The sequence below is a fragment of the Tachysurus fulvidraco genome, chromosome 16, assembly GCF_022655615.1.
Source record: "Tachysurus fulvidraco isolate hzauxx_2018 chromosome 16, HZAU_PFXX_2.0, whole genome shotgun sequence".
Classification (NCBI taxonomy): domain Eukaryota; kingdom Metazoa; phylum Chordata; class Actinopteri; order Siluriformes; family Bagridae; genus Tachysurus; species Tachysurus fulvidraco.
Genome location: NC_062533.1, coordinates 18,739,390 through 18,767,208, shown reverse-complemented (window position 1 = coordinate 18,767,208; position 27,819 = coordinate 18,739,390). Strand labels below are relative to the sequence as shown.

Below are 27,819 nucleotides of genomic sequence, written 5' to 3'. Positions count from 1 at the left end.
AAAATAACAAGTAAAAGTACATTTTAAATTAGAGAATGAATTGGCCAAAGAGAACAAATATATAAAAAAGGTAGGAAACTCAAGTGGGCAAGATGAAGCAAAATATATGGTGAAAAGAGAAAAAACGAAGTTAAATTATTTAAAAACAAGATGCAACCAAGATAAAAATGTCATGAGGAAATTAAGAAAGAAGAAATTGAAATATAGAAAAATACATCAACTACACAAAAAGGAAGATTCCTTTAATGTTTAAAGGAATTTCAATAAAGATTTTAAAAGTGTTTGGTGAAAAGGGTTTTAAAAGAAGACACTTTTATAAATAAATCAACATCACATCTGTGAGTCAATCATCTGTGGAGAAACAAATCTGAGATACAATTAAAGAGGTAAAAATAACATGGATGTGTATTTGTGTAATCAGTGTGATGATGTGATGATATCTCTGTGTTGTGTGTAGATGCTGAAGGATTTGACTTTGGATTGTAAAATATGTTAAAGTGTGAAGTAGCTGAGAGGATAAACGGATGTGATCAGTCACAGTTATTGTTATGGATCTTCTACATCTGAATATGAATGATTCAGCTCCCAAACTGCTGGAAATGTGGGACGTGTTCTAACGCTTCACCACCATAACTGGTTTCACCTGGAAAAAAGGTCTGAGGAGAGACTCCTGTCATATACCAGACCTGGTGAGTTTATCATCATTAATGCTGAAAAACACAACAGGACAGAATTATAGACAAATTTAAACACATTGAACAACAGAAGCATAAATACACACATTAAATGTGACATTTTACATCACACAGTGAATATTACTCAATATCATACAGTAAAAAGACAGTAAGTCAGTAACTCACATTAGTGTCTCCAGTTTACAGTGTGGATCCTTCAGTAGATCAGAGAGCAGCTTCACTCCTGGTTCTACTGTATAATTATAGTTCAGATCCAGTTCTCTCAGGTTTGATGAGGAGTTTGACCTCAGAGCTGAAGCCAGAGCAGCACAACCTTTATCTGTAAAACTGCACAAACACATCCTGCAAGAAAGAAAACCTTCTCACACTTAACACACTCAGTTTTAGTATTGAAAACATGAACTACACAAAATCTTTATATACATCACATTTACTCTCCATCTCACACACAACAATGACAATATATCAGATCACTACAATTACAGTTACCACAGAGGAGAACTGGATGTTGTAGTGTTTATTAGAACTGTGTGTGTGAGTGTGAGCGTGAGCGTGTGTGTGTGTGTGTGTGTGTGTGTGTGTGTGTGTGTATACCTCAGTATCTCCAGTGTACAGTGTGGATCCTTCAGTCCATCAGAGAGCAGCTTCACTCCTGAATCCTGCAGTTTATTGTTACTCAGGTTCAGTTCTCTCAGACTGGAGGAGTTTGAGCTGAGAACTGAGGACAGAAGTCTACAGCTTTCCTTTGTCAGATTACACTCATGCAGACTGGAAGTGAAATGATGAGATGTTTGATTTATAGTGAAATGAGGAGTTTCCATCAGTGAGAAATAAAATGTCTACGTGAACACAATGAGCTCTGATACAGGTTAGAAATCTGGATGTAATGGTTGGCTCTGACCTCAGCTTTGTTCTTCACATCAATAATATGTCTAAAGTCACATTTTATCATTTGAGGAACACTGAAAGAATTTTTTTTTACATTTTAATGTAAAGAAGACACAGAAAAACTTTTTCTACATACATGAATTCCAAGTAGATTAGATTAATGTAACGCTCTCTTTTATGTATTTCACAAAAAAAAAAAACCCTTTATCCATTACAGTTAGTAACCAAATCACTCCTATTGTACAGGAACTGTACTGGTTACCTGTGACTTTCACAATCATTTTAATATAATCTCAAATATTTATTCATCATCAACAAATGCTGACTTCCTTAAGGTGAATTTTAATAAGAGGCTTCAGACAAACTGCTTTTAGTGTCGCTGCTCCCACAATGTGGATCTCACTCTCAGTGTTTAACCATCAGTCACCTTCACTAAATACATTTACAAAGCAACTTAAACACGTGTGTGTGTGTGTGTGTGTGTGTGTGTGTGTGTGTGTGTGTGTGTGTGTGTGTGTGTGTGTGTGTGTGTGTGTGTACCTCAGTATCTCCAGTGTACAGTGTGGATCCTTCAGTCCATCAGAGAGCAGCTTCACTCCTGAATCCTGCAGTTTATTGACACCCAGGATCAGTTCTCTCAGACTGGAGGAGTTTGAGCTGAGAACTGAGGACAGAACTCTACAGCTTTCCTCTGTCAGATTACACCAACACAGCCTGGAAGAGAAATGATGAAATAGTTGATTTATTTCTCTGATAGTGAATTTCCATCAGTGAGAAATAAAGTGTCTACCTGAACACAAGGTTCTAATATCAAGATAAAAATATAAAATAAACATATGTGTACAGATGTGACAAGTAAGAATGCGCATCACAAAGAAAAGTATCCTGCAGTTTATCGCCACATCACAAGAGAGTATGTAAACCTGACATTAAGATGTTTTTTATAGAGATGCTTAGCACCATCATTAGTCACCGTCTCCCATACTGGACCTGTGTTGGTTGTGTTGGTTCAAGGCTCAGAGCTGGTCAAGTACTGTAGGATTACTTAGTTTTATTCCTTTGAAAACCACTAGCCACAGTACCTGTTTACAGGTATTAGTTTGCTATTTGTTAACTTTATTATTCCAAATATTTATTAAAGTTTAATGATTTATAGCATTTATTGGTAATATTAAGTGTAAATAGTAGTTATATGCTATTGGTACTTATAAATAGTGGCATATACTATTTGTACCTCAGTATTGTTGTGCATTAACCATTATGTAATGATAACAGAGTGTAAAGATTGTTACATTATAAAGTCTTATAACAGACTGAATAGGAGCTTAGAATGTGAGAGTTTACAACACGAATGATTAATTATCCTCTAAATTAATTCACATAGAATCATTTTTAAATAATTCCATAACAATCAGAGAGATTTAGATAGATCTCTTTTGAGTTTGGGAGTTAGATACATGGTGAGACTGCTGAAAACTGCTGTGACCTTGCAAACATTTCATGTTGTCTCACCCTCAAGTGCTTACCTAGGACACGCTTCACCTACAGTATGGGGGAAGTTTCTGTTTGATGTGTTTGATGAGTCCATCGCTGCTCATGGAAGATAAACTCTGTGTGGCTTTAGGCATGGTTTAAGTCTCACCATGTATCTAACTGTTGTAGTGGAAATTTTAAATATCATCAGTGTTTATATATAATGTTATGTGTTTTTACAGTATTCTGTGTGAAACACTAGGGAGAAAGAACAAGAGGCCCTTATTCTAACTGTTATGGGAACTTCAGGGGAGTTTGTGTGCAGGTGTTCAATAAGAACTGAAAATGGAATGTGGCCTTGCTGAGGTGATGACTTAAAGGGAGACATCTTCAGTAACCAGGCGGATGCATTAACACACACTCGCACACACACACACACACACAAACAAAACTACACACACACACACATGTACCCACACGCACACACACACACACACACACACACACACACACACACACACACACACAAACACATGTACCCACACATGCACACACACACACACACACACACACACACACACACACGTACTGTTATGAGAGCCATGATGGTTCCCTCTGCTGGTCTGCAGATGACATTGCCACACTTTCTCATCAGGACTCTACTTCCCACAATCCATGGCACCACCAGCTCAGCACACCTATTTCTTGTTTGTAATCACCTGGTCTATTTAAGCTCACTCAGAACTCTTGGATTACGGAAAGTATTGTTAGCACTGTATGCATACTGAGCGTTTAGTCTGTTCTGGCTATTGCCTTGTTTTGACCTTGCTTGTTTATCGTGTTTATGAATGTTTGCTACCTGCCCTGACCCACGCCCGGATTATTGACTACGTTTTTTTTATTCCCTTTGATGTTGTTGTTTGCCTGATGTGTGACCCTTGCCTGTTTTGGATATTGAATAATAAACCAGCATTTGGATCTAAGCTGTTTCATTTGCATGACAGAATACTTCACCTGACAAGATCCAGCGGTTTATTTCATCCACCCTGGTTTCATCACTGCATCAGCCATAAAACCAACAACCAAATCCAGCATTCCCAGTAAGTCTTCCGGCACCTTATTCCCTATATCCCTTAAGGACTCAGCAGTGACATTTCCCCGTTCCGATTGGTGTGTTCCCATACCGTGACATGTACTGATACAGCGGCATACAAGTTCAAGTGTTGCCCCCCTCCACTGAGGAAGAATGGTGGGACAGGTTGGATGACTTGATGTCTCTCCGCCAACAAGGACGAGCGATGAGTTGTTTTGCACAGTTATTCTGGACATGTGTGGCTGGTTTGAACTTCAGCAACGTGGAATTAAAGTTGTACTTAAATGACTGTTGGATGAACCTTTGTCTCAAGCAGAAATGCAAAGCTTACAAATTTTGGACTTTTGGGGTTTTGTCAGTAATTTAGAAAGCCGAACCTGATGGAACTTATGGGAAACCCCGGATGTAAAATCCATTGACAAAATGACCGCCACTATGCTTGTCTCCTCCTAAAACAGCCGCTGCCACGTCTGCCTCTACTCCCAAAATGGCCGCCAACACGCCTGGCTCAGATCATAAAATGGCTGCTACTATGCCTGAACCCTTGTTTAGGAGGGCAATCAGAAGAAAACGCTTTGCAAGCAAGACTGCTGTGTCTGCACCTACCCCTAATATGGCTACTGTTTTACCTGCACCTGTTTTCAAGACAGCGACTACCGTATCTGCACCAGCTGTTAAAAGAGCCACTATCCTGACGACACCTGTCCCTCAGAGGGCCGTTACCATCCCGGCACCTGTTGTCAAGGTGGCTGCCATTCCTGCGTCCCAACCACTTCACAAAATGGCTGCCACATCCGAGCCACCCCACAAAATGGCTGCCTCACCTACCTCTCCTGTTCCTACAAAGCCACAACTATTAGTGTCTAGTCTACTGGACCCCCAGATGATGTCTGTACGGGTGTCTAAGAGTCTAAATCCAGTTGTGTCTTAGTTTAATGATCCCCAGGGCTACAGAGGTATGTTCTCTCAGTTCCATGCCTCCTGTATTTGCAATGGCACCGTGGTATGCTGCTTGCTGTTCTTCTGTTTCACCAGGCAGTTCCCGAATCCATGACTCTTATTCATCTGACCCTCCTGAACCATCTGACTCTTCAGGGCCATCTGAATTATCTGACTCTTCTGAACCTTCTGAACCATCTGAACCAATTGAGTCGCCGGAGTCATTTGAGTCATCTGAACCAAGGGAATCATCGGAAACATCTGATTCAATTTATCCATGAGTTCCTTGTATTATATAGGTCCGCGAGTATGGTCACTCCTGAGCTCCAAGGACTCTCTGCCCCGCCACAATAGCTGTGAACAACCCCCACGGACTTGCAATATCACAACTCCCATAGACCCTCTGACCTTGCCAAACTAACCATGCACGACTTCCAAAGACTCAATGCCTCGTCAAATATGGTCATTTCTGTGTTACCCAACCTACCTGATTTGTCTAAAGCAGTCGACCCTGAACTATTTGCTCCACCTAAGATGGCCAACTATGAACTCTCTGCCTGGCCCAAGATGGTCGTTTCCGGGTTCCCTGAACTCTCTGCCTGGCCCGAACCAACCAATTTTCCTGTGTTATCTGTATTGCGGACTGTCACTGGCTTTGCCAGCCCCTCTACCTCCTGTCCCTGTTTACAGACCCAGAATACCTCCAGCACCGCCTTGGATTGTGGTGCTGACCAGTTTACCGAGTTACTCTGCGGCACCGCCCTGGTCTCCAGTCCTGCTCTGGTCTCTGGCTCTGCCTGCGGCACCGCCCTGGTCTCCAGTCCTGCTCTGGTCTCTGGCTCTGCCTGCGGCACCGCCCTGGTCTCCAGTCCTGCTCTGGTCTCTGGCTCTGCATGCGGCACCACCCTGGCCGCCAACTCCGCTATGGTCTTTGGCTCAACCTGTGGCACCACCCTGGCTTCCAGCTCTTATCGTGTTTACGAATGTTTGCTACCTGCCCTGACTCATGCCCGGATTATTGACTACGGTTTTTGGATTCCCTTTGATGTTGTTTGCCTGATGTGTGACCCTTGCCTGTTTTGGATATTGCATAATAAACCAGCATTTGGATCTAACCTGTTTCACATGCATGACATGTACACACACACACACACACACACATACCTGGGGTACAAAAGGGGGAGCTAAGACACTTGTTTTTGCCTCTTCACTGTGTAGACTTTGCACTATATTGAAGAAGCCTTTTGCTGTTACTACCAACTCTGAGTCTGAGTGTGTTTTATACTTCTACTGACACCACACTCTCAAACTCGAACCTGATCTATCTAAATCTCTCTGATTGTTATGAAATTATTAAAAACGATGCTATGTGAATTTATTTCAAGGATAATTAATGCTTCATGTTGTAAACTCTCACATTCTTAGCTCCTATTAAGTCTGTTAGAAGACTTAATAATGTAACAATCTTACTTCTATTAAACTCAATAAGCCTTTTAAATAAAGCCTGTTAAAAAAATGCCTTGCTAATGTTTACTAACTAATAATTTGATAATATATACAGTGTGTATATATATATATATATGTGTGTGTGTGCATATATATATTTGTGTGTGTACCTCAGTATCTCCAGTGTACAGTGTGTGTCCTTCAGTCCATCAGAGAGCAGCTTCACTCCTGAATCCTGCAGTTCATTGTAACTCAGGTCCAGTTCTCTCAGACTGGAGGAGTTTGAGCTGAGAACTGAGGACAGAACTCTACAGCTTTCCTCTGTCAGATTACACTGAAACAGCCTGGAAGAGAAATGATGAAATCTGAACACTGATCTCAAACACACAAACACAGCCATAATCCATCTAAAGTTGAAGACCATAAGATCATGCAAATAACACTTATTTGTTTATTTATTTAACCAGGTGAGTCAGTTGAGAACCAGTTCTCATTTACAATGACGACCTGACCAAGAGGCAACATAAAAACTAATACAATACACAAACACAGCTATAAACAATGACATGTAAAAACAAACAAAAAACTAAAAACAAGTACAGTGAACAAGTACAAGATCTTGAATTAGTGACTGAATTGTATATTTAAAGGAAGAAAGCGATATAAATGATCTAAGCTTAAGAGTCAGCTGCAGGTGATTCCAATCATATTCAGCAGAAAACTGAAAAGAGCAAGGACCAAAAGGACATACGGATTTTAGGGATGCAGAAATTAAAGAATTGTCTAGAGAGCAGATTACCAGGGATGCACTGATCCGATATTTTGGATTGGTATCGATGCCGATCCAAGCATTTTGAGTGGATCGGGTATCGGTGGTGTGTGACGATCCAATCCGATACCCGTGGTGGTTGATAATGAACAGCAAACATCTACCTCAGCGGGTTAAACATGTCGCTCATTTTGAATTATTTTACACTTGATTCAGCAGAGAGAATCACTGAAAAGAGGTGGATGTAGTATTTCAAATTACAATATGACAAATTTAATCAAGCATCTTCAGAAGCATCAAGCAAAAGAATACAATAGTTCACACAAGTTCAGCGGAAAAAAGTATGATCCGTCAAAGCAGATAACCCTTACTGATGCCCCGTCCCTGCCCACAGCCGAGCTGCCCTGGAAAAAAACCCTGAGAGGGGGAGAACCGGGTGCAGGACAAAGAGGGACGGGGACAGGGCTCGGAGGTGAGTGTCGGCCGTTTAACTTCCGGGGCCACGGGCGACCTTCACCTCCATGCCCTGTCCCCTAAAACACAAGGTTTCTTGTGTTTTAATTTTACATCCAGTAATGGGCATTTTTGTATTTCTTTGCCAGAAACAAATACATTTTTATAACTAAATGAGTTGTATATATTCTTAAGTTTTAAAGGTAGAAAACAACACAGATATCGGATCGGTATCAGCCAGTGATGGCAAACTCTGGTATCGGAATCGGATCAGAAGAGAAAAAGTGGTATCAGTGCATTCCTACAGATTATGACTTGTATTATTACCATTAAGAAGAGACCGTAAAAATGATGGAGTTTTACCAATAAGAGATTTATAAATGAACAGAAACCAATGAGTTTGTCTGCGAGAATGAAGAGAAGAAAATTCAATAAAGAATATAGGAGGCAATGGTGAGTGTTAAATGAAGCTCCAGTCACAAAGCGGATTGCAGCCTGATAAATAACATCCAGTTTATGAAGGAGAGTTTTTGAAGCGGACCTATAAACTACATCACCATAATCCAATATACGAAGTTTTTAACCAAAAGCTGATTAGAAGAATGGGTAAAAGTTCTGTGAGAGCGAGCAGCCTACAAACACTACACTCTGATCTGTGTTCAAGTTTCTACAACCAACACTGCAGATACAGTGCATTTTATTACAGAAAATAAAGTATTATACAGCTTTACACTACCAGTTAATAACATGACAATACTAGTCGTACTTTACACTCAGTTATATGTTGGATTTCACAGAGACGCTAAAACAGTTGGTGTGTGTTGTTCTCTGTGCTCGTACAGGTACAAATCTGTCACCTCCAGACGTCTGATTTTACACACACACTGGTTGAGGTGTTTGGTGTGGACCTGAGTACAGGTGGTGTGTTCACATACGTCCAAACTAAAGAGAAAAATTACATTTTTTTAATCTTATAAATGATTGACAGAGTGACGTCACATCAGTACAACTGCACACCGCATCAGAAATAAACAAAGTCAAACTTCTTACCTTTAAATGAGTGACACTTTAGAGGAATCAACATATAGACATTCGTTTGTTAAATCTAAAACACTGACTATACACATAGCAGGAAATCTAACCCACCTTGTAGGTAAAAATCTAAAGCCCTATTCGGACGGGACTAGTTCTACGTGGGGACGTGGGGGTAAAGTAATTATTACCACAGCTTCTCTGTGATTTTAGTTCCGTCCGAATGTGCCATCTCGGAAATCATTTCGGACAATGTCAGTAAAGATTACGGCGACTTTTACCTTCTGTAAAAAGGTCTGGAAAAATTACCTCAGGTAATACTGATCCCGTCCAAAAAGACCCGCTGTACATATGTACAGTAAAATTCCGTCATTTCCTGTATAAAAGTAGTTTTTGGCGCTTTTGCAAGCATGGAGGCGCCATGTTGTCTGTTTGAGCACGTGATAACAGGAAGCAACTTTATATGCACTTGACGACAAGGAGGTTACTATAGTGCGTAAAGCGAGTTACCCCTCCCACTTCTGCTAGTTTTACTGAGATGTCTTCTCCCGTGCGAATTGGCCAATTAATATTACAGGCATTCTGAGGTAAAATTGCATTACTCCACGTCCTCACATAGAACTAGTCCCGTCCGAATAGTTCTTAACACAACACTACTGTGCGTTTCTGTCAGAGATGCGGGTAAAAACAGACCCAACTGCAGGATAGCTAAAATAACCGGGGATTTATTAACCAAAACACGAAACAGAACAAAGACAAAACCAGACATGAAGACAATAGGATTCCGTGCTGCACAAGGCAACGCGGCTCAGTTAAACATTCAACACAATCAGAAACATCAGGAACAGGTGTGCAGAAGTGGGGGCAGACACGTGAATACAGTAGGTAAACAAAAGCACATGGCCAAAGTCCAGTGACCTGACAGTTACACTAAAGGATCTGTGTAGGTGGGCTTCAGTTGGCAATAAGTGACATGGTAGAATGTAGTGTACCAATGAGTAATATTTTATCAGTACATGATGATGAACAGAGAACAAAACCAGTCTGCTACAATGTTGTACAACAAAAATATACATTCACTACAGACAGTGTTGTAAAAAGTAGTAGAAAGCAATACTTGAGTAAAAGTACGAGTATCGTACTAGAAAAAGACTTTGGTAGAAGTGAAAGTCACCTTTTAGAATATTACTCAACTATAAAAGTTTTAAAGTATCTGATATTTACTGTACTTATGTATCAAAAGTAATTGTACTTAAGTATTTGATGTAAAAGTAAAAAGTTAAATTTCAGTGATTTTCTGTAGGCATAAGAGGCACAGGTAGGAAGAATCTTTCATTCCACTGTACAGAAACATTTCTTGCAAATACGGCTACGGGTGTATAACGTTATCTTCTCCACCCTGTTCACCACTATCGTCGGGGTGGTCGTCTACGACAGGGGCAGCCAATCCATGGCTCTCGAGCCGCATGCAGCTCTTTGCCCGGTTTCATGCGGCTCTTACGTTCATATCAAAGTTTGTATTTGTGTCTTTTTATTGTGTGTGCTTGCTTCGCTTGAGTTAAATACGGTATTTTCGTGAGTGGGATGAAAATACCTCAAAGTTTCCCAGTAGGAGCAAGATCATTTGAGTAAACAATTTGTGTCAAGTTCACTCTCAAAATGTCAGGGAAAAAAAAGGTGATGATCATGTGTGCCCATGTGTATGATGTGGCTCTTTGCGGTAACACAGTAATGTGGCTCTTGGTCTCTGACTGGTTGGCCACCCCTGGTATACGATAATGGGAGGTCCTCCAGCAGGTGCTTCCATGGCGGTTTCAGTTGTGCTTCCGCCTCCTTTTGGCAACATTACGCTGAAATAGAGCGTGCGGACCTGCGTAATGCAATCTAGTAGCAGTGATTCGCCAAACCTCCCTTATTGCAGCCGCACACGTTTCTGCTGATTTTATTTTGTAGTAACGAGCAACGAAGATGCTTAATGGAAATATAACGGAGTAAAAGTATACATTTTATCTAGGAAATGTAGTGTAGTAAAAGTGAAAGTTAACATAAATTTAAATACCGAAGTAAAGTACAGATACGTGAAATTTCTAGTTAATTAAGTACAGTAACAAAGTATTTTTACTCCGTTACATTACAACACTGACGGCAGCTGCTTATAAATTCAAACAGAGTCCACAGCTTAAAATCTCCAAAATCCACAGAAAGTTTCAAAAGAACGAAACCTGACGTCTCTTCAACAGTAACGGTGATAAACCTGACCGATCGTCACGTACAACCGTCTTTGTGTTCACCGTCTGTTTTTACCACATCCACCATCTTCTTTTGTAATGAACCAGACAAAAACTTAGTCTATAATTCAACCACAACAGATTAACAAACATCACAATCCAAGAACAAGAATGTGATCAGTCATTAACAGTTTGGTATCTTTGTCGAGCTCCAAGAAGAACAAAACAGGACTTTTTAATAACAGCGGTCACGACACTACACTAACCTGTGACTGATTATTTAACCTCTCTCTTTTTTACCTGCTTGTACACTTGATAAGCAAAGAACAAAGAACCCCATCAAAATAAATATATTCATATAAAAAGTCACATTTAAAATCCATCCTCTACAAACAGGTCAGTGTTAGAGAAAGAAAATCTTCATCACACATTTGAGTGAGCTGCCTAGCTTGTTTCTAACAAAATAAGAAGATTCCCTCTTCGTCTGTTCAATGTGTCGAGGTCAGAAATGATGATTGATGTTTTATTTACCACAAGCTCAGTCCTTGATAAAGTTTAGCAGTAGTGCTGACTGAAGGAGACTTTTGTTTTTCCTTCGTATTGGGGTTAAATTTTTAAAAAGCATTTATGTTTTATTTTTATTAGAAAGAACAATTGAGGAAAAAAGCCATGACAGAGTGAATCTCCCCACAACACTGTCACACACAACAAAAGATGAGGAACTTAAACATAAAGAGATATTTGAAGGACATTAGAGTGTTTTAATATTTACTTTTTATATTTTCTATCCATATTGATCCCATTTTGTCAGTCTGATGTTTCTCTCATGTGTGAGTTTTGTTAAATGTCACTTTCAAAATAAACAGAAAAGAAAAAGTCTTTCACTGGTGTTTAGTTCAGAAATGTCTTTAGTTCTTAATTGCATGCAGTTATTTTGTGTAGATATTTTTACATCAATTTTAGAGGACACTAAATGTTTCATGATTCATATATACATCCATCCATCCATCCATCTTCTACCGCTTATCCGGGGCCGGGTCACGGGGGCAGCAGTCTAAGCAGGAATGCCCAGAATTCCCTCTCCCCAGACACTTCCTCCAGCTCTTCCGGGGGAATACCGAGGCGATCCCAGGCCAGCCGAGAGACATAGTCCCTCCAGCATGTCCTAGGTCTTCCCTGGGGCCTCCTCCCGGTTGGACATGCCCGGAACACCTCCCCAGGGAGGCGTCCAGGAGGCATCCGAAACAGACGCTCGAGCCACCTCAGCTCTCACTCCTCTCAATCTACTCTGAGCTCCTCCCGAGTGACCGAGTTCCTCACCCTATCTCTAAGGGAGCGCCCAGCCACCCTGCGGAGGAAACTCATTTCGGCCGCCTGTATCCGGGATCTTGTCCTGTCAGTCATGACCCAAAGCTCATGACCATAGGTGAGGGTAGGAACGTAGATCGACCAGTAAATAGAGAGCTTCGCCTTGTGGCTCAGCTCTTTCTTCACCACAACAGATCGGTATATCGACCGCATCACTGCAGAAGATACACCAATCCGCCTGTAGATCTCCCGCTCCATCCTTCCCTCACTCGTAAACGAGACCCCAAGATACTTAAACTCCTCCACTTGAGGCAGGAGCTCTCCACCAACCTGAAGGGGGCAAGCCACCCTTTTCCGACTGAGAACCATGGCCTCGGACTTGGAGGTGATTCTCATCCTCGCCGCTTCACACTCGGCTGCAAACCGTCCCAGTGCACGCTGAAGGTCCTGGTTTGAGGAAGCCAGCAGGACAACATCATCTGCAAAAAGCAGAGACGAAATCCTGTGGTCCCCAAACCGGACTCCCTCTGGCCCCATACTGCGCCTAGAAATCCTGTCCATATAAGTAATGAACAGGACCGGTGACAAAGGGCAGCCCTGCCGGAGTCCAACATGCACCAGGAACAAGTCTGACTTACTGCCGGCAATGCGAACCAAACTCCTGCTCCAGTCATATAGGGACCGGACAGCCCTCAACAGAGGGCCCCGGACCCCATACTCCCAGAGCACCCCCCACAGGTCATCACGAGGGACACAGTCAAAAGCCTTCTCCAAATCCACAAAACACATGTGAACTGGTTGGGCAAACTCCCATGAACCCTCCAGCAACCTGGCGAGGGTATAGAGATGGTCCAGTGTTCCACGACTGGGACGAAACCCGCATTGTTCCTCCTGAATCTGAGGTTCGACTATCGGCCGAATTCTCCTCTCCAGTAACCTGGCATAGACTTTTCCAGGGAGGCTGAGGAGTGTGATCCCCTATAGTTGGAACACACCCTCCGGTCCCCCTTCTTAAACAGAGGCACCACCACCCCAGTCTGCCAGTCCAGAGGCACTTTCCCCAAACTCCACACGATGTTGCAGAGGCGTGTCAACCAAGACAGCCCTACAACATCCAGAAACTTGAGGTACTCAGGGCGGATCTCATCCACCCCCGGTGCCTTGCCACTGAGGAGCTTCTCAACTACCTCAGTGACCTCAACTTGGGGAATCGACGAGTCCCTCCTTGAACCGCCACCTTATTGTGGTGGAGGGGTTTGCGTGCCTGAATGATCCTAGGAGCTATGTTGTCTGGGGCTTTTTGCCCCTGGTAGGGTCTCCCAAGGCAAACAGGTCCTGGGTGACAGGCCAGACAAAGAGCGGTTCAAAAAACCCTTCTGAGTAAAGTTAAACCAAGGTCTGTGACGTCGCCCGGTAAGGCGCAACCGGGGCCCCGCCCTGGAGCCAGGCCCGGGGTTGGGGCTCGTATGCGAGCACCTGGTGGCCAGGTCTTGCCCCATGGGGCCCGGCCGGGCTCAGCCCGAAAGAGCAACGTGGGGCCGATCTCCTGTGGGCCCACCACCTGCAGGATAAACCGTAAGGGGCTGGTGCAATGTAGATTGGTTGGCAGTCGGGGCGGGGGCCTCGGCGACCCAATCCCGAGACACGGAATCTGGCACTAGGGACATGGAATGTCACCTCGCTGGGGGGGAAGGAGCCTGAGCTGGTGCTGGAGGTTGAAAGATACTGACTAGATATAGTTGGGCTCACCTCCACACACAGCTTGGACTCTGGAATCCAACTCCTTGAGAGAGGCTGGACTCTCTACTACTCTGGAGTTACCCACGGTGAGAGGCGGCGGGCTGGTGTGGGCTTGCTCATAGCCCCCCAGCTCAGCAACCATGTGTTGGAGTTCACCCCGGTAAATGAGAGGGTCGTTTCCCTGCGCCTTCGGGTCGGGGATAGGTCTCTCATGGTTATTTGTGCTTATGGGCCAAATGACAGTGTAGAGTACCCGACCATCTTGGCGTGTCTGGAAGGGGTGCTGGAAAGTGCTCCGACCGGGGACTCCGTCGTGCTACTGGGGGACTTCAACGCTCACGTGGGCAGTGACAGTGACACCTGGAGGGGCGTGATTGGGAGGAACGGCCCCCCCGACCTGAACCCTAGTGGTGTTCTGTTATTGGACTTCTGTTCTAGTCACAGTTTGTCCATAACGAACACCATGTTCAAGCATAAGGGTGTCCATCAGTACACATGGCACCAGGACTCCCTAGGTCAGAAGTCGATGATCGACTTTGTGGTTGTTTCATCTGACCTCCGGTCGTATGTCTTGGACACTCGGGTAAAGAGAGGGGCGGAGCTGTCAACTGATCACCACCTGGTGGTGAGTTGGATCCGATGGCGGGGGAGGAAGTTGGACAGACTTGGCAGACCCAAACGTACTGTGAGGGTCTGCTGGAAACGTTTGACAGAGTCTCCGGTCAGAGAGATCTTCAACTCCCACCTCCGGCAGAGCTTCAACCGGATCCCAAGGGAGGTTGGAGACATTGAGTCCGAGTGGACCATGTTCTCCACCTCCATTGTCGACGCGGCCGCTCAGAGCTGAGGCCGCCAGGTCTTCGGTGCCTGTTGTGGTGGCAATCCCCGAACCCGGTGGTGGACCCCGGAAGTAAGGGATGCCGTCAAGCTGAAGAAGGAGTCCTATCGAGCCTGGTTGGCTCGGGGGACTCCGGAGGCAGCTGATAGGTACCAAAGGGCCAAGCGAGCTTCAGTCCGGATGGTTACGGAGGCAAAAACTCGGGCCTGGGAGGATTTCGGTGAGGCCATGGAGAAGGACTATCGGTTGGCCTCGAAGAAATTTTGGCAAACCGTCCGACGCCTCAGGAGGGGGAAGCAGTGCCCTGCTCACACTGTTTACAGTGGGAGAGGGAATCTGCTGACTTCGACTGGGGACATCCTCGGACGGTGGAAGGAATACTTCGAGGTTCTCCTCAACCCCACCGACATGTCTTCCACTGAGGAAGCAGGATTCCTGAATCATATATAAAAGCTATAAAATGACTCATATGATGTTATAAGATTTTGTCCATGTGGCCCAACCCTCAGTTCAGATAGAACATGTTAGTGTAAAAAGTGAAACAATCTCCTTTAAAAGTACCAGAGGTTTGTTTAAAGATGATTAGAGGAACTATTAACACACATTAATCCAAACAGTGCAGTTCAGTGTTACATTAAAATAATAAACCATGCAATAATAAATAAAATAAATTTATAAATAAAAATACTCACACAGCTTTTCTGGAGGCTTTGACCACTGGCAGCATCCTCAGAAGACCTTCATCTGATGCATAATATTTCCTCAAATCAAACACCTCCAGCTCCTGTTCTGAGTTCAGTAACACAAACACCAGAGCTGACCACTGAGCAGGAGAGAGACTGGTGTTACTGAGACGACTGTAATAATCTCTGTTCAGGTAAGTTTGTACTTCCTGCACTAGAGAATCATCATTCAGTTCATTCAGACAGTGGAACAGATTGATGGATTTCTCTGGAGATGGATTCTCCCTGATCTTCTGCTTGATGTACTCCACTGTTTCCTGTTTGCTGTGAGATCTGCTTCCTGTCTGTGGCATTAAATCTCGTAAAAGAGGTTGATTGGACTCCAGTGAGAGGCCCAGAAGGAAGCGGAGGAACAGGTCCAGGTGTCCATTCTCACTCTGTAAGGCCTTGTCCACTGCAGTCCTGAGGAGATCAGACATGTTTGGATTTCTGAAGAAATTAAAAAGTCCGGTGCTTTGTTCCACATTTGTTTTTCTTAAAATAAAGCAGAAAAAAACATATAAAGCAGCCAGAAACTCCTGAACACTCAGATGTACGAAGCTGAACACCTTCCCCAGGTGAAGCCCAAACTCCTCTCTGAAGATCTGGGTACACACTCCTGAGTACACTGACACTTCTCTGACATCAATGCCACACTCCCTCAGGTCTTCCTCATAGAAGATCAGGTTTCCTTTCTCCAGCTGGTGGAAAGCCAGTTTTCCCAGTGCCATGATACTCTCTCTGGTCTGCTGAGGATCAGGGTCACATTCCTGATGGTACTTTTGGTCCTTGTGTTTGATCTGAAAGATCAGGAAGTGTGTGAACATTTGAGTCAGAGTCTTGGGGATCTCTCCACCCTCTGCTTCACCCAACATTCTCTCTAGAACAGTGGCTGAGATCCAGCAGAAGACTGGGATGTGGCACATGATGTAGAGGCTCCTTGAAGACTTCAGGTGTGTGATGATTTTATTGGCCAGGCTCTTATCACTGATCCTCTTTCTGAAGTACTGCACTTTCTCAGGATCACTGAAGCCTCGTACCTCTGTCACCTGGTCTACACACTCAGGAGGGATCTGATTGGCTGCTCCTGGTCTTGTGGTTATCCAGAGGAGAGCAGAGGGAAGCAGATTCCCCTTGATGAGGTTCGTCAGCAGCACATCCACTGAGGCTGACTCTGTCACATCACACAATATTTCATTCTTCTGGAAATTTAGAGGAAGTCGACACTCATCCAGACCATCAAAGATCAACACCACTTTGTAGGAGTCACAGTCTATTGATTCTAGTTTTCTTATTTCTGGGAAAAAGTAATGAAGAAGTTTCATCAGACTGAGATTTTGCTGCTTCATCAGATTAAGCTCTCTAAAGGGAAGTGGGAACATGAAGGTGACGTCCTGATTTGCTTTTCCTTCAACCCAGTCCAGAATGAACTTCTGCACAGAGACTGTTTTTCCAATTCCTGCAACTCCTTTAGTCAGCACAGTTCTGATGGACTTGTCTTTAAAGAGCTCATTACATTTGATGGGTTTCTCCTGTGTTGCTGATCTCCTGGACGCTGCCTCAATCTGTCTCACCTCATGTTCATTATTGACGTCTCCACTCCAACCCTCTGTGATGTAGAGCTCTGTGTAGATCTCATTTAGAAGTGCTGAGTTTCCATGTTGTGAGATTCCTTCATTAATTCTTTTAAACTTCTCTCTCAGATTGGACTTTAACTTTGGCTGATACAAAGAGGCGAGTTCTAATAAACAAAGTAATATCTAGATTAGTAATAAATAGTTATAATGCAAAATCGTTCAAACACTGCTATTAATTCCTGATTGATGTACTAAATAATATTGAAGCTGGACCATGAACAGATACAACATGATATTAAAATTAAATTTAAAACTAAAAGTGTTCATATCTAAAACTTTTTCCTCTCTCTAAAGTGCACCTGATGGAATAAAGTCATGACTCAGAGCACTTACTGTTGTGCAGTGTGTTAGCGAGATCTGTGTGGTTCATGTTCTTCAGGACGTGCAGTGTGATCTTCAGCGCTCCCTGTCTGACACTGTGCAGATCCTCCTCATCCTCCACCTCCCTCTCAGTGCATGCTGGGTAATCTGGACTCAGGAGCTTCCTAAACCTCTTCAGCTCATTCTTTATCAGAGTGATGACTTTGTGTTCCAGCTCCTGGTTAGAAACACACAGGAACAGATCTAAATATTATCATGTTACACAGTGAGAGAGGCTTTTATTTTATCAAAAGAAAAAAAGTCTCTTTTTATTATCACAATTAAAACTCATACAACTGATTACCCTTAATGCTGCTGCACATCAAGACATTACAAGGGTTCACAACACACACATTACACACTTTAAAAACAACACACACATTACACACTTTAAAAACAACACACACACCTTGAATATAGAGTCCAGCTGATTTGTGCTGATGTTTGATTTTTGTGGTCTGTGAACAAACAAAACCCATCATGTAATATGGACTATATGTATTCATAGCTGCACAAATCACACACTAATAAATACACACACAGAAATTTAACACTATCCTCTTAACACAATACACTGATTTCAGGATTTCCTACCTGACAACAACATGTTTAGAAACAAATGTTTGAATAAATGAATAACATCTTTATATTGTCATTAATGTCCCAGGTGTAAATGTTCTTCTGTAGCACCAAAGACCCTCCAGCTCAGGGACTGCAAACTGAACTGAACTCTTAAAGCACTTTTCCTCACTGCCAGTCCGAGAGCTGCAGCACTGCACAGTTTAGTGTTTTACTGCTTCAACACCTGATAAAGCTCATGAATGGCTTCATAATGAGACAAGTGAGTTTGTTCAGGTGGAACACTGCTGTAAAACACCACACTAAACTGACCTCACATCAGTAGAACTGTCTCTGTCTCTGAAGGTAATTAGAAGTTCCATTGACTGGTCACTCTTCATGGACACACAGCTGGGTTCAGGTGAGTCTGATCTCTTTCCCTCCATCATTCTAGAATTACAACAGAAATATCAGCAATAGTTAATACTCTGCTGTCTCAGCACTGTTAAACAATGTGTTCGTCAAACACCAATAATTCCATCTTTTTAATTCAGATCCAGTCTGTACACTTATTCAAACAGGAGACAGGCCTCATAAGTCAGGAATTATACTGATATCAGCAGTCCCAATCACAGCTAACTGACTCAGCTGGGTCTTAAAGCCTGTAGAGTTCACTGACACAAAGCTATGCTGCTCTTATTCTCCAAATTACACAGTCCTTTTTACTCTTCTCTCAGTAAATGATTTGTTTAAACCAGGGGTCAGCAACCCGTGGCTCCGGAGCCGCAAGTGGCTCTTTCATCCCTCTGCTGCGGCTCTCTGTAAATTTGGAAAGTAAATATTTAATTTAAATTTATTTTATTTTGGTTAGTTAGTTTAAAGAAAAATGTAATTCTAAATTCTAAGATTATGATGCTCTTGTAACATTAAAGTAAACCGTATTTAATTTTTTTTTGTCGCTTAAAACATGCGTCATAACTGCTGGCTTGCAAAATCCGCCGGCGCGAAATTGAAAATTCAACTCAATTCAGATCAAGCTTTTCAACCCCACACTGTAAAAAACTATTCATTGACTGAACAACCATTACTTATAAAAATAAATAAACTAAACACAAATAACAAAGTAATTTTAACTTTCCAACCTCTACTTAGCATATATAAGTTACAAGGTGTATGCCTAAGTGTATGCCTAAATATAATGAAAAAACATAAGTCACATCAACTAGTATTAAAATTGCATCAAAACTAAGTAATTATAACATAATATTTTAATTATATGACTGAGCCACATGATATGCAAATCTGGAAAAAACTGGATCCATTTTGTGATGCACATGTGAAGACGGTGGAAAGAGGTAAGCTTAACTTTCTATAAACTATGCAAAATATTTGATTTTGAGGTTTTGACATTAATAAACACTTGTTTGTAGTGTTAGGTGAAGATATTTTCTGAAACGCAAAGAGGCGAAGACGCTGAAAAGAGGTAAGATTTGTCGTTTTAACGTACATTCATTTATTTGTGTTAATGCGTTTGTGGTCAAGAAAGAAACTTTTTCAAATTGAATTTCTGAATTGCTACGAATTTAGCTTCAACAATTAGAAATGTGTTTAATACTTATGAAAGTCTAGTTTGTACAAATAAGTTATTGTATGAAAGGAGGAACGAGTGTGCACGCGATTGTGCGACTGCTAAAGCAGTGTGACTCCATCGAATGAATGTTCTAGTGGGTAATTTGTTTATTTCAGAGGAATATGACCATGCATCGCGTTGGCACGTTTGCATTAAGATAATTCGGACGAAGCTGTTCCCACCCTGGTCCATGTAATATTAAGTCTTTTTAGTATATACAATCTTTTACTGAAAATATCTATGTTAGTAAGACACTGCAATGTCTAGCCTATTCATACTAAATATAAAACTGTTTTTTTCTCCTTCCAGTTCAGAGCAAGAAAGTGTTGCAAAGGGGGCAGCATGAAGGAAGTGTCCTGTTGGAAGTGAACTTTCATTTGTTAATGTGACACATTTGTTGTACGTTCGTGATGTGTGGTTTTAGGCTTCACCATTGCATTGCAGCCTGTTTCAAAAAATAAAGTGAAATGCTTTATTTTGTGTGATTTGCATGTGTAATTTATTTTAGTGAAGTGACATATGGTGACCCATACTAGGAATTTGTACTCTGAGTTTAACCCATTAAAGCAGCAGTGCAGTATGCAGACCAATAGCTGATAATCTACAATAAGTTAAAATTTTACATTGGTTCAACTAAATTAATTGTCTTTTTTTTAACACAAATGAGCTTAAATTTTACTTAACTTGCAATTACTTAGTAGATTCTATCATGTTACATATATTTTTAAATAAACAATGTTGTGTGTACCCAAAAATTTAAGTACATATAAAAACGGTTTTCTTGTTAATTTTAAGTATTTTTTTCCAAGTTGGGTTTACTTAAAAAGTGTGATGCAAAAATGGTGCATACATATTTTAAGTATATCCAACACATCATTTTTACCAGTAAAGGTAGGCAAACATGGATAAATGCAAGAAAAGAAAAGTTTCTGGAGAAAACAGAACATTTAATGAGATGTGGACAGATTCATTTGCTTTTACTGCTGACGAGAGCGTCTTCTCAGTATGCCTAATGCTGCAGCCGGCAAGTTAAAATTTTGATGTCATGAATACGAAGAGGACTCAATTAGACATTGAACATTTTATTTGAAAGTAACCTCTAACTCAGCACCTTTTTGTTAAGGTTATTTCAAACTGTTCAAAATATTTTTGTTTGCCTGCAGAAATAAAATTGTGTTTACTCGGTAGCAGTTCATTGATTTCACACCACACCAGGGGCAGTTCTAGGATTTCATCTTTAGGGGTTTTAGCCCTCAGTGAGAATTAAAAACAAGAAGAGTTTTATATTATATATTATATGACTACATAGTAAGCTAAACGTTATGGTATTATTAAAATAGTAAAAGTGGACACCAAAATTTTATGCATGATGTAATGATGTCAGTCTTGAATCAGATCAGTTCATGTGTGTGTGTGTTCTCTACAAACAGTGTGTCCGATGAATGTAGTCATTAATAAAAAATATTCACAAGACAAAGACCAAATCAAAAAATGTTATTTTTTTTTTAGTATTGAATGGATTGTTTGCATTAATATGTTGTTTGTGCTACAACTCTGGTAATAAGAATAGTGACATTTCACTGCTTTTGTTTGCCGTCTTTGCGTCTTTCCGCCGATTAACGTTATAGATAAACGCCTCCAGCTCTGACTGCGCGTGCACGCTGCGCGTACCTGTGCTTCCCCGTTCAAATAAAGCAGACAGCTGATGACGCACTTTTGAAAGATTACAACGCATGCGCGTAAAAGCAAAGTAAAAAAAAATCGCTCTTGGATAAAAGTAATAAATAATTTTCTTTCCCATCGACGACATGTACTGCATTTTAACATAATTAATATTTTTTATTTATGAAAGTAAAAATTATACGTTTAGTTTTATGGTGGCTGAGATCACAGACAGGGGGCGCTGGAGCCACTCTAAAAAAGGGCTAGAACCGCCCTGCAACACACTACAGTTTTTTCTGTATTTTCCATGAAGGTAAAAACGACATATACAGTGTTATCTTCATTTTAGATGTCAAAAGGGTTTTGTGGCACCCTGTGCTTTTTTTAATGTGGGAAACAGGTCCAAATGGCTCTTTAAGTGTTGAAGGTTGCCGACCCCTGTCTAAACTGTTCTTAGATCAGATCAGTGATATATTCACTGCTATTAAACACCTTAAAGCAAAGTTGAGTCCTTGTGTTAACTAGTTTGTGTTTAGAGATACAGATGTGTTCCCATGAGACGGTGTGTATTTATTGCTGGCGAATGTAGAAGTAAGTCATCCATCTTTCTTTCCTTACAGGAAATAGTCACGCTATCATGTTATAAAACGACCTGTGTACATTAAAGCTTCAGTACAAAACCCACAAAACTCTTCTGTATCTAGTGTCACTTCAGTGTGTTTATATATTAGAGCTTTAGATACTCACTGTGTTTTTACTCCTGAAATCTTTTAGTTTTCACTCGTCACAAAATGGAGCTGCTGACTTTCACTTTTACTGACACTGGTCTAACTGGTTTGTCAGGTATATTCTGACGTGTGTGTTTGTTTGTTTGTGTGTGTGTGTGCGTGTGTGAGAGAGAGAGAGAGAGAGAGAGAGAGAGAGAGAGAGTGTGTTTGTGTGTGTGTGTGTGTGTGTTTGTGTGTGTGTGTGTGTGTGTGTGTGTGTGTGAGGGAGAGAGAGAGAGTGTGTTTGTGTGTGTGTGTGTGTGTGTGTGTGTGTGTGTGTGTGTGTGTGTGTGTGTGTGTGTGAGTGTGGGAGAGAGAGAGACAGAGAATAGAGATGGTGGTGGATACCTCCACAGTCACTCTCTGTCCAATTACATTTCTTCCCCTGCGTCATGATTTCGCCAGGTTGAATCCAGCTTCATCCACAAAGATAAAAGTATGTGGAGTTCGTCTGGCTTCTATCTCCTTTACCCTCTAAACTGCAGACAGTTTCACAGTAATTGACATTATGCATCAATGTGTACAGTATGTACCCTGTTTGGTTACTGAACAGACATCTTACCTGGACATATTGATACCGGAGTTCCTTCACATATTCACTGTTTCTCTCAAAGGGTACAGTGTACAGTTGCTTCATCCCTATTTTATTTTTCTATAGGACTGTTGTTGTGGCAATTGTTGTTGTGCTAACTATATTCACATTTTCAAAAGTGCTATTGTCTACCAGCATGCTCTCCGAATTTCCCGCAGTTTTATTGCATTGTTGGCAAATACCATATCCACAATGGCAATTTCTTGCGCATCAGAACAGATTCTGTCTCTCCCTCCTCTCGTGGGCAACCTTTGGATCCTACAGTAAATCACAACTATTACTGTATTGTTTTTTGTTTTTTTAATTGCAATTAGCTTTTAATGATTTTTTTTTTTTAATTTTTGGCTATAAAATTAAGAATATTATAAAATAATTACTGCATAAATGGTTGGAATTTGCCATCATTCTGTTTTGAATGTGTTTTTAATCATTTTGTGTGTTAGCATTAGAAAAAATGTGCTGAAAATACACAGTATTTTGCATGTTGTGGAGTATGAATGGGAAAAGAGTTCCTGAATTTTGAAAAGTGTGTTCACTGAATGCCTTTTTGTCTGAAATCAATGAAAAATGGTTCACAGTTTGGTCTGCATTGACTTCTGTTCCGCTGACTGTGTGAAGAGTTGAAAATGTGGTTTCAGTATTGAAAAATGCTCTTTAGCAACTGAAAAAACTGTAACACACACACACACACACACACACACACACACACACACACACACACACACACACATTAACACACACATTAGCACACACACACTCATTCATACACAATCAAAAGCAACTACAGGTATTTATCAAAGAATATTTCTAAATGTTATAAAAAAAAGTTTTTAAAACTATGTGTGTAATAATCTTTTTCTTCAAGCTAATATTTAAAATAGTTTGTATCCATGTATTTCGAGTTTTATTGTAACATGACTAAACATACACATGATGTACATAAAGGTTCTTATTAAAAATAACTCTACTGGAAATAGAAATAAATTTTCTAGAAATAATCTGAGTGATCCGTGTGTGTGTGTGTGTGTGTGTGTGTGTGTGTGTGTGTGTGTGTGTGTGTGTGTGCCTGAGACACACAAAATGATGACTCTGTTACTCTCTCCTGTGAAAGACAGAGCAGAGGTACATACACCATGGGCCCTGAACCTCAGCATGGTTCATGTTCACACACAACATGCCATCTGACTCCACTGAACACATGAGACTTGTAGAGACTAGAAATAACGTCACCATGTCTTCACACTCATCACACTCATCACACACGACCTGCAAAACTCTCAACATTTATTGCCTCACTGTACATATCTGAGTCAAATTATCCGCTTAGTGTAGAAAAGACAAAACTGTACAAGTGTTCGATAAATAATTAGAGGAATAATTTGCATATTATTTGAATATATTGTAATAAAATCTATTGAAAAAGGTCTGGTTTCATTTCAGAACAAGTAAAGATTCAAAACCATATAATAACATGGCAGACATTTATGTCTTCTTCTTCTTCTTCTTCTTCTTCTTCTTCTTCCTTTTCCTCTTCTTCCTTTTCTTCTTCTTCTTCTTAAGATTGGATCAGATTCTTTGCATTTCTTTTTTTACTGTAAGGTTCGTCTGGTTTACAGATTGGATATTTTAATGTACTACTGTATACATACATTGTACATATAAATATATATACACAATTAGGTGGTGGGGCTTTAACATGAAGCTAGCTGTTTTCTACTTAATGTCTCGAAATGTTTCCAAGATTCAGGCTGCGTCTCAGGTCGCTTTCCGGCTCCCTAGGTAGTGAACGAGTGTGTAGTGTAGAGGAGTTGTGGCTCTGGTAAGGACTCAGACTCACCACACACTGAGACACTGATGACTCCATTTCCTCATCAGTCAGTGTACAAAAATTAACGAACTTAACTGAAATTCTCTTAAGTAAACTTAACTGCTACAATTTCTGTTTTCTTTATATTAATTTTGCTTAATTTTCTAAAACGCTTTTCTCTTTACTTGTTTTTGCCTTTTTTGTCACTCTTTCCTCACTAACATCTGCCGGTTGTTTTAATAAAAATCCTGTCCGGTCGGCATATCAAATTTTTTAACTGATCCAACGCTCAAAACGGATCCGAAAATTCTCACGCAGCGCCTTTTCGACTCTCCATAGAAAATTAATAACTTCTGTTTTATCGGCCGTCGTTTGTTGTGTGCAGTGGAAAGGCGGCTTTAACCGAGTGAGACGCGGGAAGCTGAGGTGGGGGAAACAGAGCACATGTGGTTTTTGGGGATCTTTGTTTCGTATGTCAAGGCATCACTGTACAGAATATTTTATATTTTAAGGGTAAATAAGTTTTGTGATACACATCAACACATGAGCCAACAATGGATTTATTAAAAGCAGGAAAACAAATAAACACAACAGAGTTTGTTTTAATGAAATGTAAATCTGTAGAAATGAACTGAAAACAAACATACACACACACACACACAAACACAGAGAGAGAGAGAGAGAGAGAGAGAGAGTGTGTGTGTGTGTGTGTGTGTGTGTGAGAGAGAGAGAGAGAGAGAGAGAGAGAGAGAGAGAGAGAGAGAGAGAGAGAGACGCTCACATATTAAGGATGTGTCTATCAGATTTATTTATATATTATAACTCGAGCTCCATCATCTGGCTAAAATTCTCTCTCTCTCTCTCTCTCTCTCTCTCTCTCTCTCTCTCTCTCTTTCTCTATCACACACACACACACACACACACACACACACACACACACACACACACACAGTAAGACTTTTGTATTAATATTCAGGACACCACAGTACTCCTGAATCGTGTACTCTGATTAGTCAGAAGGTGTTGATTAGTTTTCTATAGCAGCAGCTCTTACAGGTTTTATAGAACCAAATGGAACTAAATGTATTGGTTCAGGACTAGAAGAGAAGAAAAACATGAAAGGGAACAAACCAAGAATCTATCAGAGAGGAGACAACGGCAGATTATTAATTACACAACACCATACAAAACTACACAGCACAAAACTACACAAAACAACACAAAACTACACTAAACATCACACAACACCATACAAAACAACACAACACTACACTAAACAACAATACACAAAACCATACAAATCTACACAACACTAAACATCACAAAACACCATACAAAACTACACAACACTTTATAAAACAACACAACACTACAGAAAACAACACAACACTCACTACAGAAAACAACAGAAAACTACACAAAATTTCACTAAACAACATCACACAACACCATAAAAAACTACACAATACTGCACAAAACACTACAATGCCACACAACACTACACTAAACACACACAAAACATCACAACACTACACAAAACAACACAACAATACACAACACTACACAAAACAACACAACAATACACAACACAATACTACAGATAACCAGCACAACACTACACAAAACACCACAACAATTATATAAAACAAATATATTTTAATATATAACAAAATATGAAGGTGCTGAATGTGTTAAATGAGTAAACACTGTAATATGTTTAGGCCTGCACCTAAAGGGGGTCCAAACTTTTGAACACAGTAATATTTTTTTTTTCTGGGAGATGTTTCTCCACACGGAGCTGTTCACTTGGATGTACAGAATGTACCCTGATTTGTCTCTGATGTGTGTCCAGGAATCATCAGTGTCCAGGAGTTTCTGAAGTTTGACTCGAGAGACGTAATCCAAGAGCAGGTTAATGAGGGGTCCAGTGCTGTGCCAGACCGACCAAGCTGAGATCATCTCACAGAACTGTTTCTGAAGATACAGAAGATGAAGATGACGAAGCACAAAAAAAAAAAAATCATTACATTTGCGAGAAGGTTTTGAAAGTAAATAACTCTTGCAGTCTTGGACGTGTCTCCGCCTCACTCCAGCTGTATGCTGGATGCTCCTCAGATCCATGTTCACACTGAAAACATGATTCTGCATTACAGCGGTGGTCAAACAGGCATTTTATCATTGTGACGCTGAACATCATGCAGGCGGGGTGACGTACTAGGGTGTGTAGGAAGGGTGGCATTAACATTAGCTCCATGCTCCAGGAGTAAGGTGGCCATGTACATGTCTCCCTGCCTCACAGCCAGCAGTAGGACGTTGAATGGGTCCAGGTTTGGATCAGCACCTGCATCCAGGAGCATGCTGGCAGCCTCACAGTTCCTGTTGTCTACAGCAACGTACAGAGGAGACAGACGACGATCTTCATACATGCAGGAATGTTCTGGAGCCAGCAGGAAGTTGACGTCAAAGCCAGTGTGGCTCAGGAGCTCGAGGGCTTCGTCCTCACTGCCCTGGGTTGAGGGATGCATGAGGCTGATGCCACTGTGCTGGAGTTCACTCACACTTGTGAGTGGGATCAGTTTGGAGATGATCCTGGAGGACACGTAGAAGCTTTATCTCCTTTACAGAGCTAGAACCATGTAATAAAGGAGACCTCTTGAGGAACCTGGTTTCCACCAAAACATTCACAAAAACATCTATACCTGTACAGTATGTCACCAAATCTGATGTTTCTTTAAAAACTAGGCTTTAAATGATCAGATTAAAAATTAGAATTATTCAGTAGACCTGAGAATCAGTGTTAGAAATCTGAGCTTTACAGTTTGATTTGTCATGTTTGTGTTTGTTTGTGTGTGTTGGTTTGTCTTTATTTGTTTGTTTGCGTTTGCTTATTTGTTTTTTTGTGTTTGTGTTTGTTTACTTATGTTTGTTTGTGTGTCTATTTGCTTGTTTGTGTTTCTTTGTGTTTGCTTGTTTGTTTTATGTTTGTTTGTGTTTGTGTGTTTATTTGCTTGTTTGTGTTTGTTTGTGATTGCGTTTGATTGTGTTTGTGTTATACCTGTTGTTTCCGTGTTTTTTTAGCATGTGGTTTAATTGTTTGTTTGTTTGTTTATGATTAAGTATGCAGGTTCAGAGGAGGATCAGAGGAGTCTGTGAGAGAGAAGTGTTTACAGGTTCGAATGTCA

At 41.1% G+C, this 27,819-nt stretch overlaps 2 protein-coding genes and 1 long non-coding RNA gene across 3 annotated transcripts; 1 reads left to right on the top strand and 2 right to left on the bottom strand.

Moving 5' to 3' along the window:
* Positions 1–856: 856 nt before the first annotated feature.
* LOC113660200 (NACHT, LRR and PYD domains-containing protein 12-like) lies at positions 857–22,343 on the bottom strand. Its single transcript, XM_047801811.1, has 9 exons — positions 22,219–22,343; positions 18,513–18,629; positions 18,031–18,079; positions 17,595–17,799; positions 15,595–17,365; positions 6,705–6,878; positions 2,124–2,297; positions 1,290–1,463; positions 857–1,037 (listed from the first exon to the last, which is right to left on the bottom strand). Exons 2-9 carry the CDS (start codon positions 18,626–18,628, stop codon positions 857–859), a joined length of 2,844 nt encoding a protein of 947 aa, XP_047657767.1. The 5' UTR covers position 18,629; positions 22,219–22,343.
* Positions 19,020–20,289, top strand: LOC125139031. The gene is made up of 2 exons (XR_007138141.1): positions 19,020–19,662; positions 20,119–20,289. It is a non-coding gene; the product is annotated as an uncharacterized LOC125139031 (long non-coding RNA).
* Positions 22,344–26,204: 3,861 nt separating the features above from the next.
* On the bottom strand, positions 26,205–27,578 carry LOC125139030 (ankyrin repeat and SOCS box protein 2-like). The gene is made up of 2 exons (XM_047801814.1): positions 26,853–27,578; positions 26,205–26,765 (listed from the first exon to the last, which is right to left on the bottom strand). Exons 1-2 carry the CDS (start codon positions 27,160–27,162, stop codon positions 26,761–26,763), a joined length of 315 nt encoding a protein of 104 aa, XP_047657770.1. The 5' UTR covers positions 27,163–27,578; the 3' UTR covers positions 26,205–26,760.
* Positions 27,579–27,819: the final 241 nt, after the last annotated feature.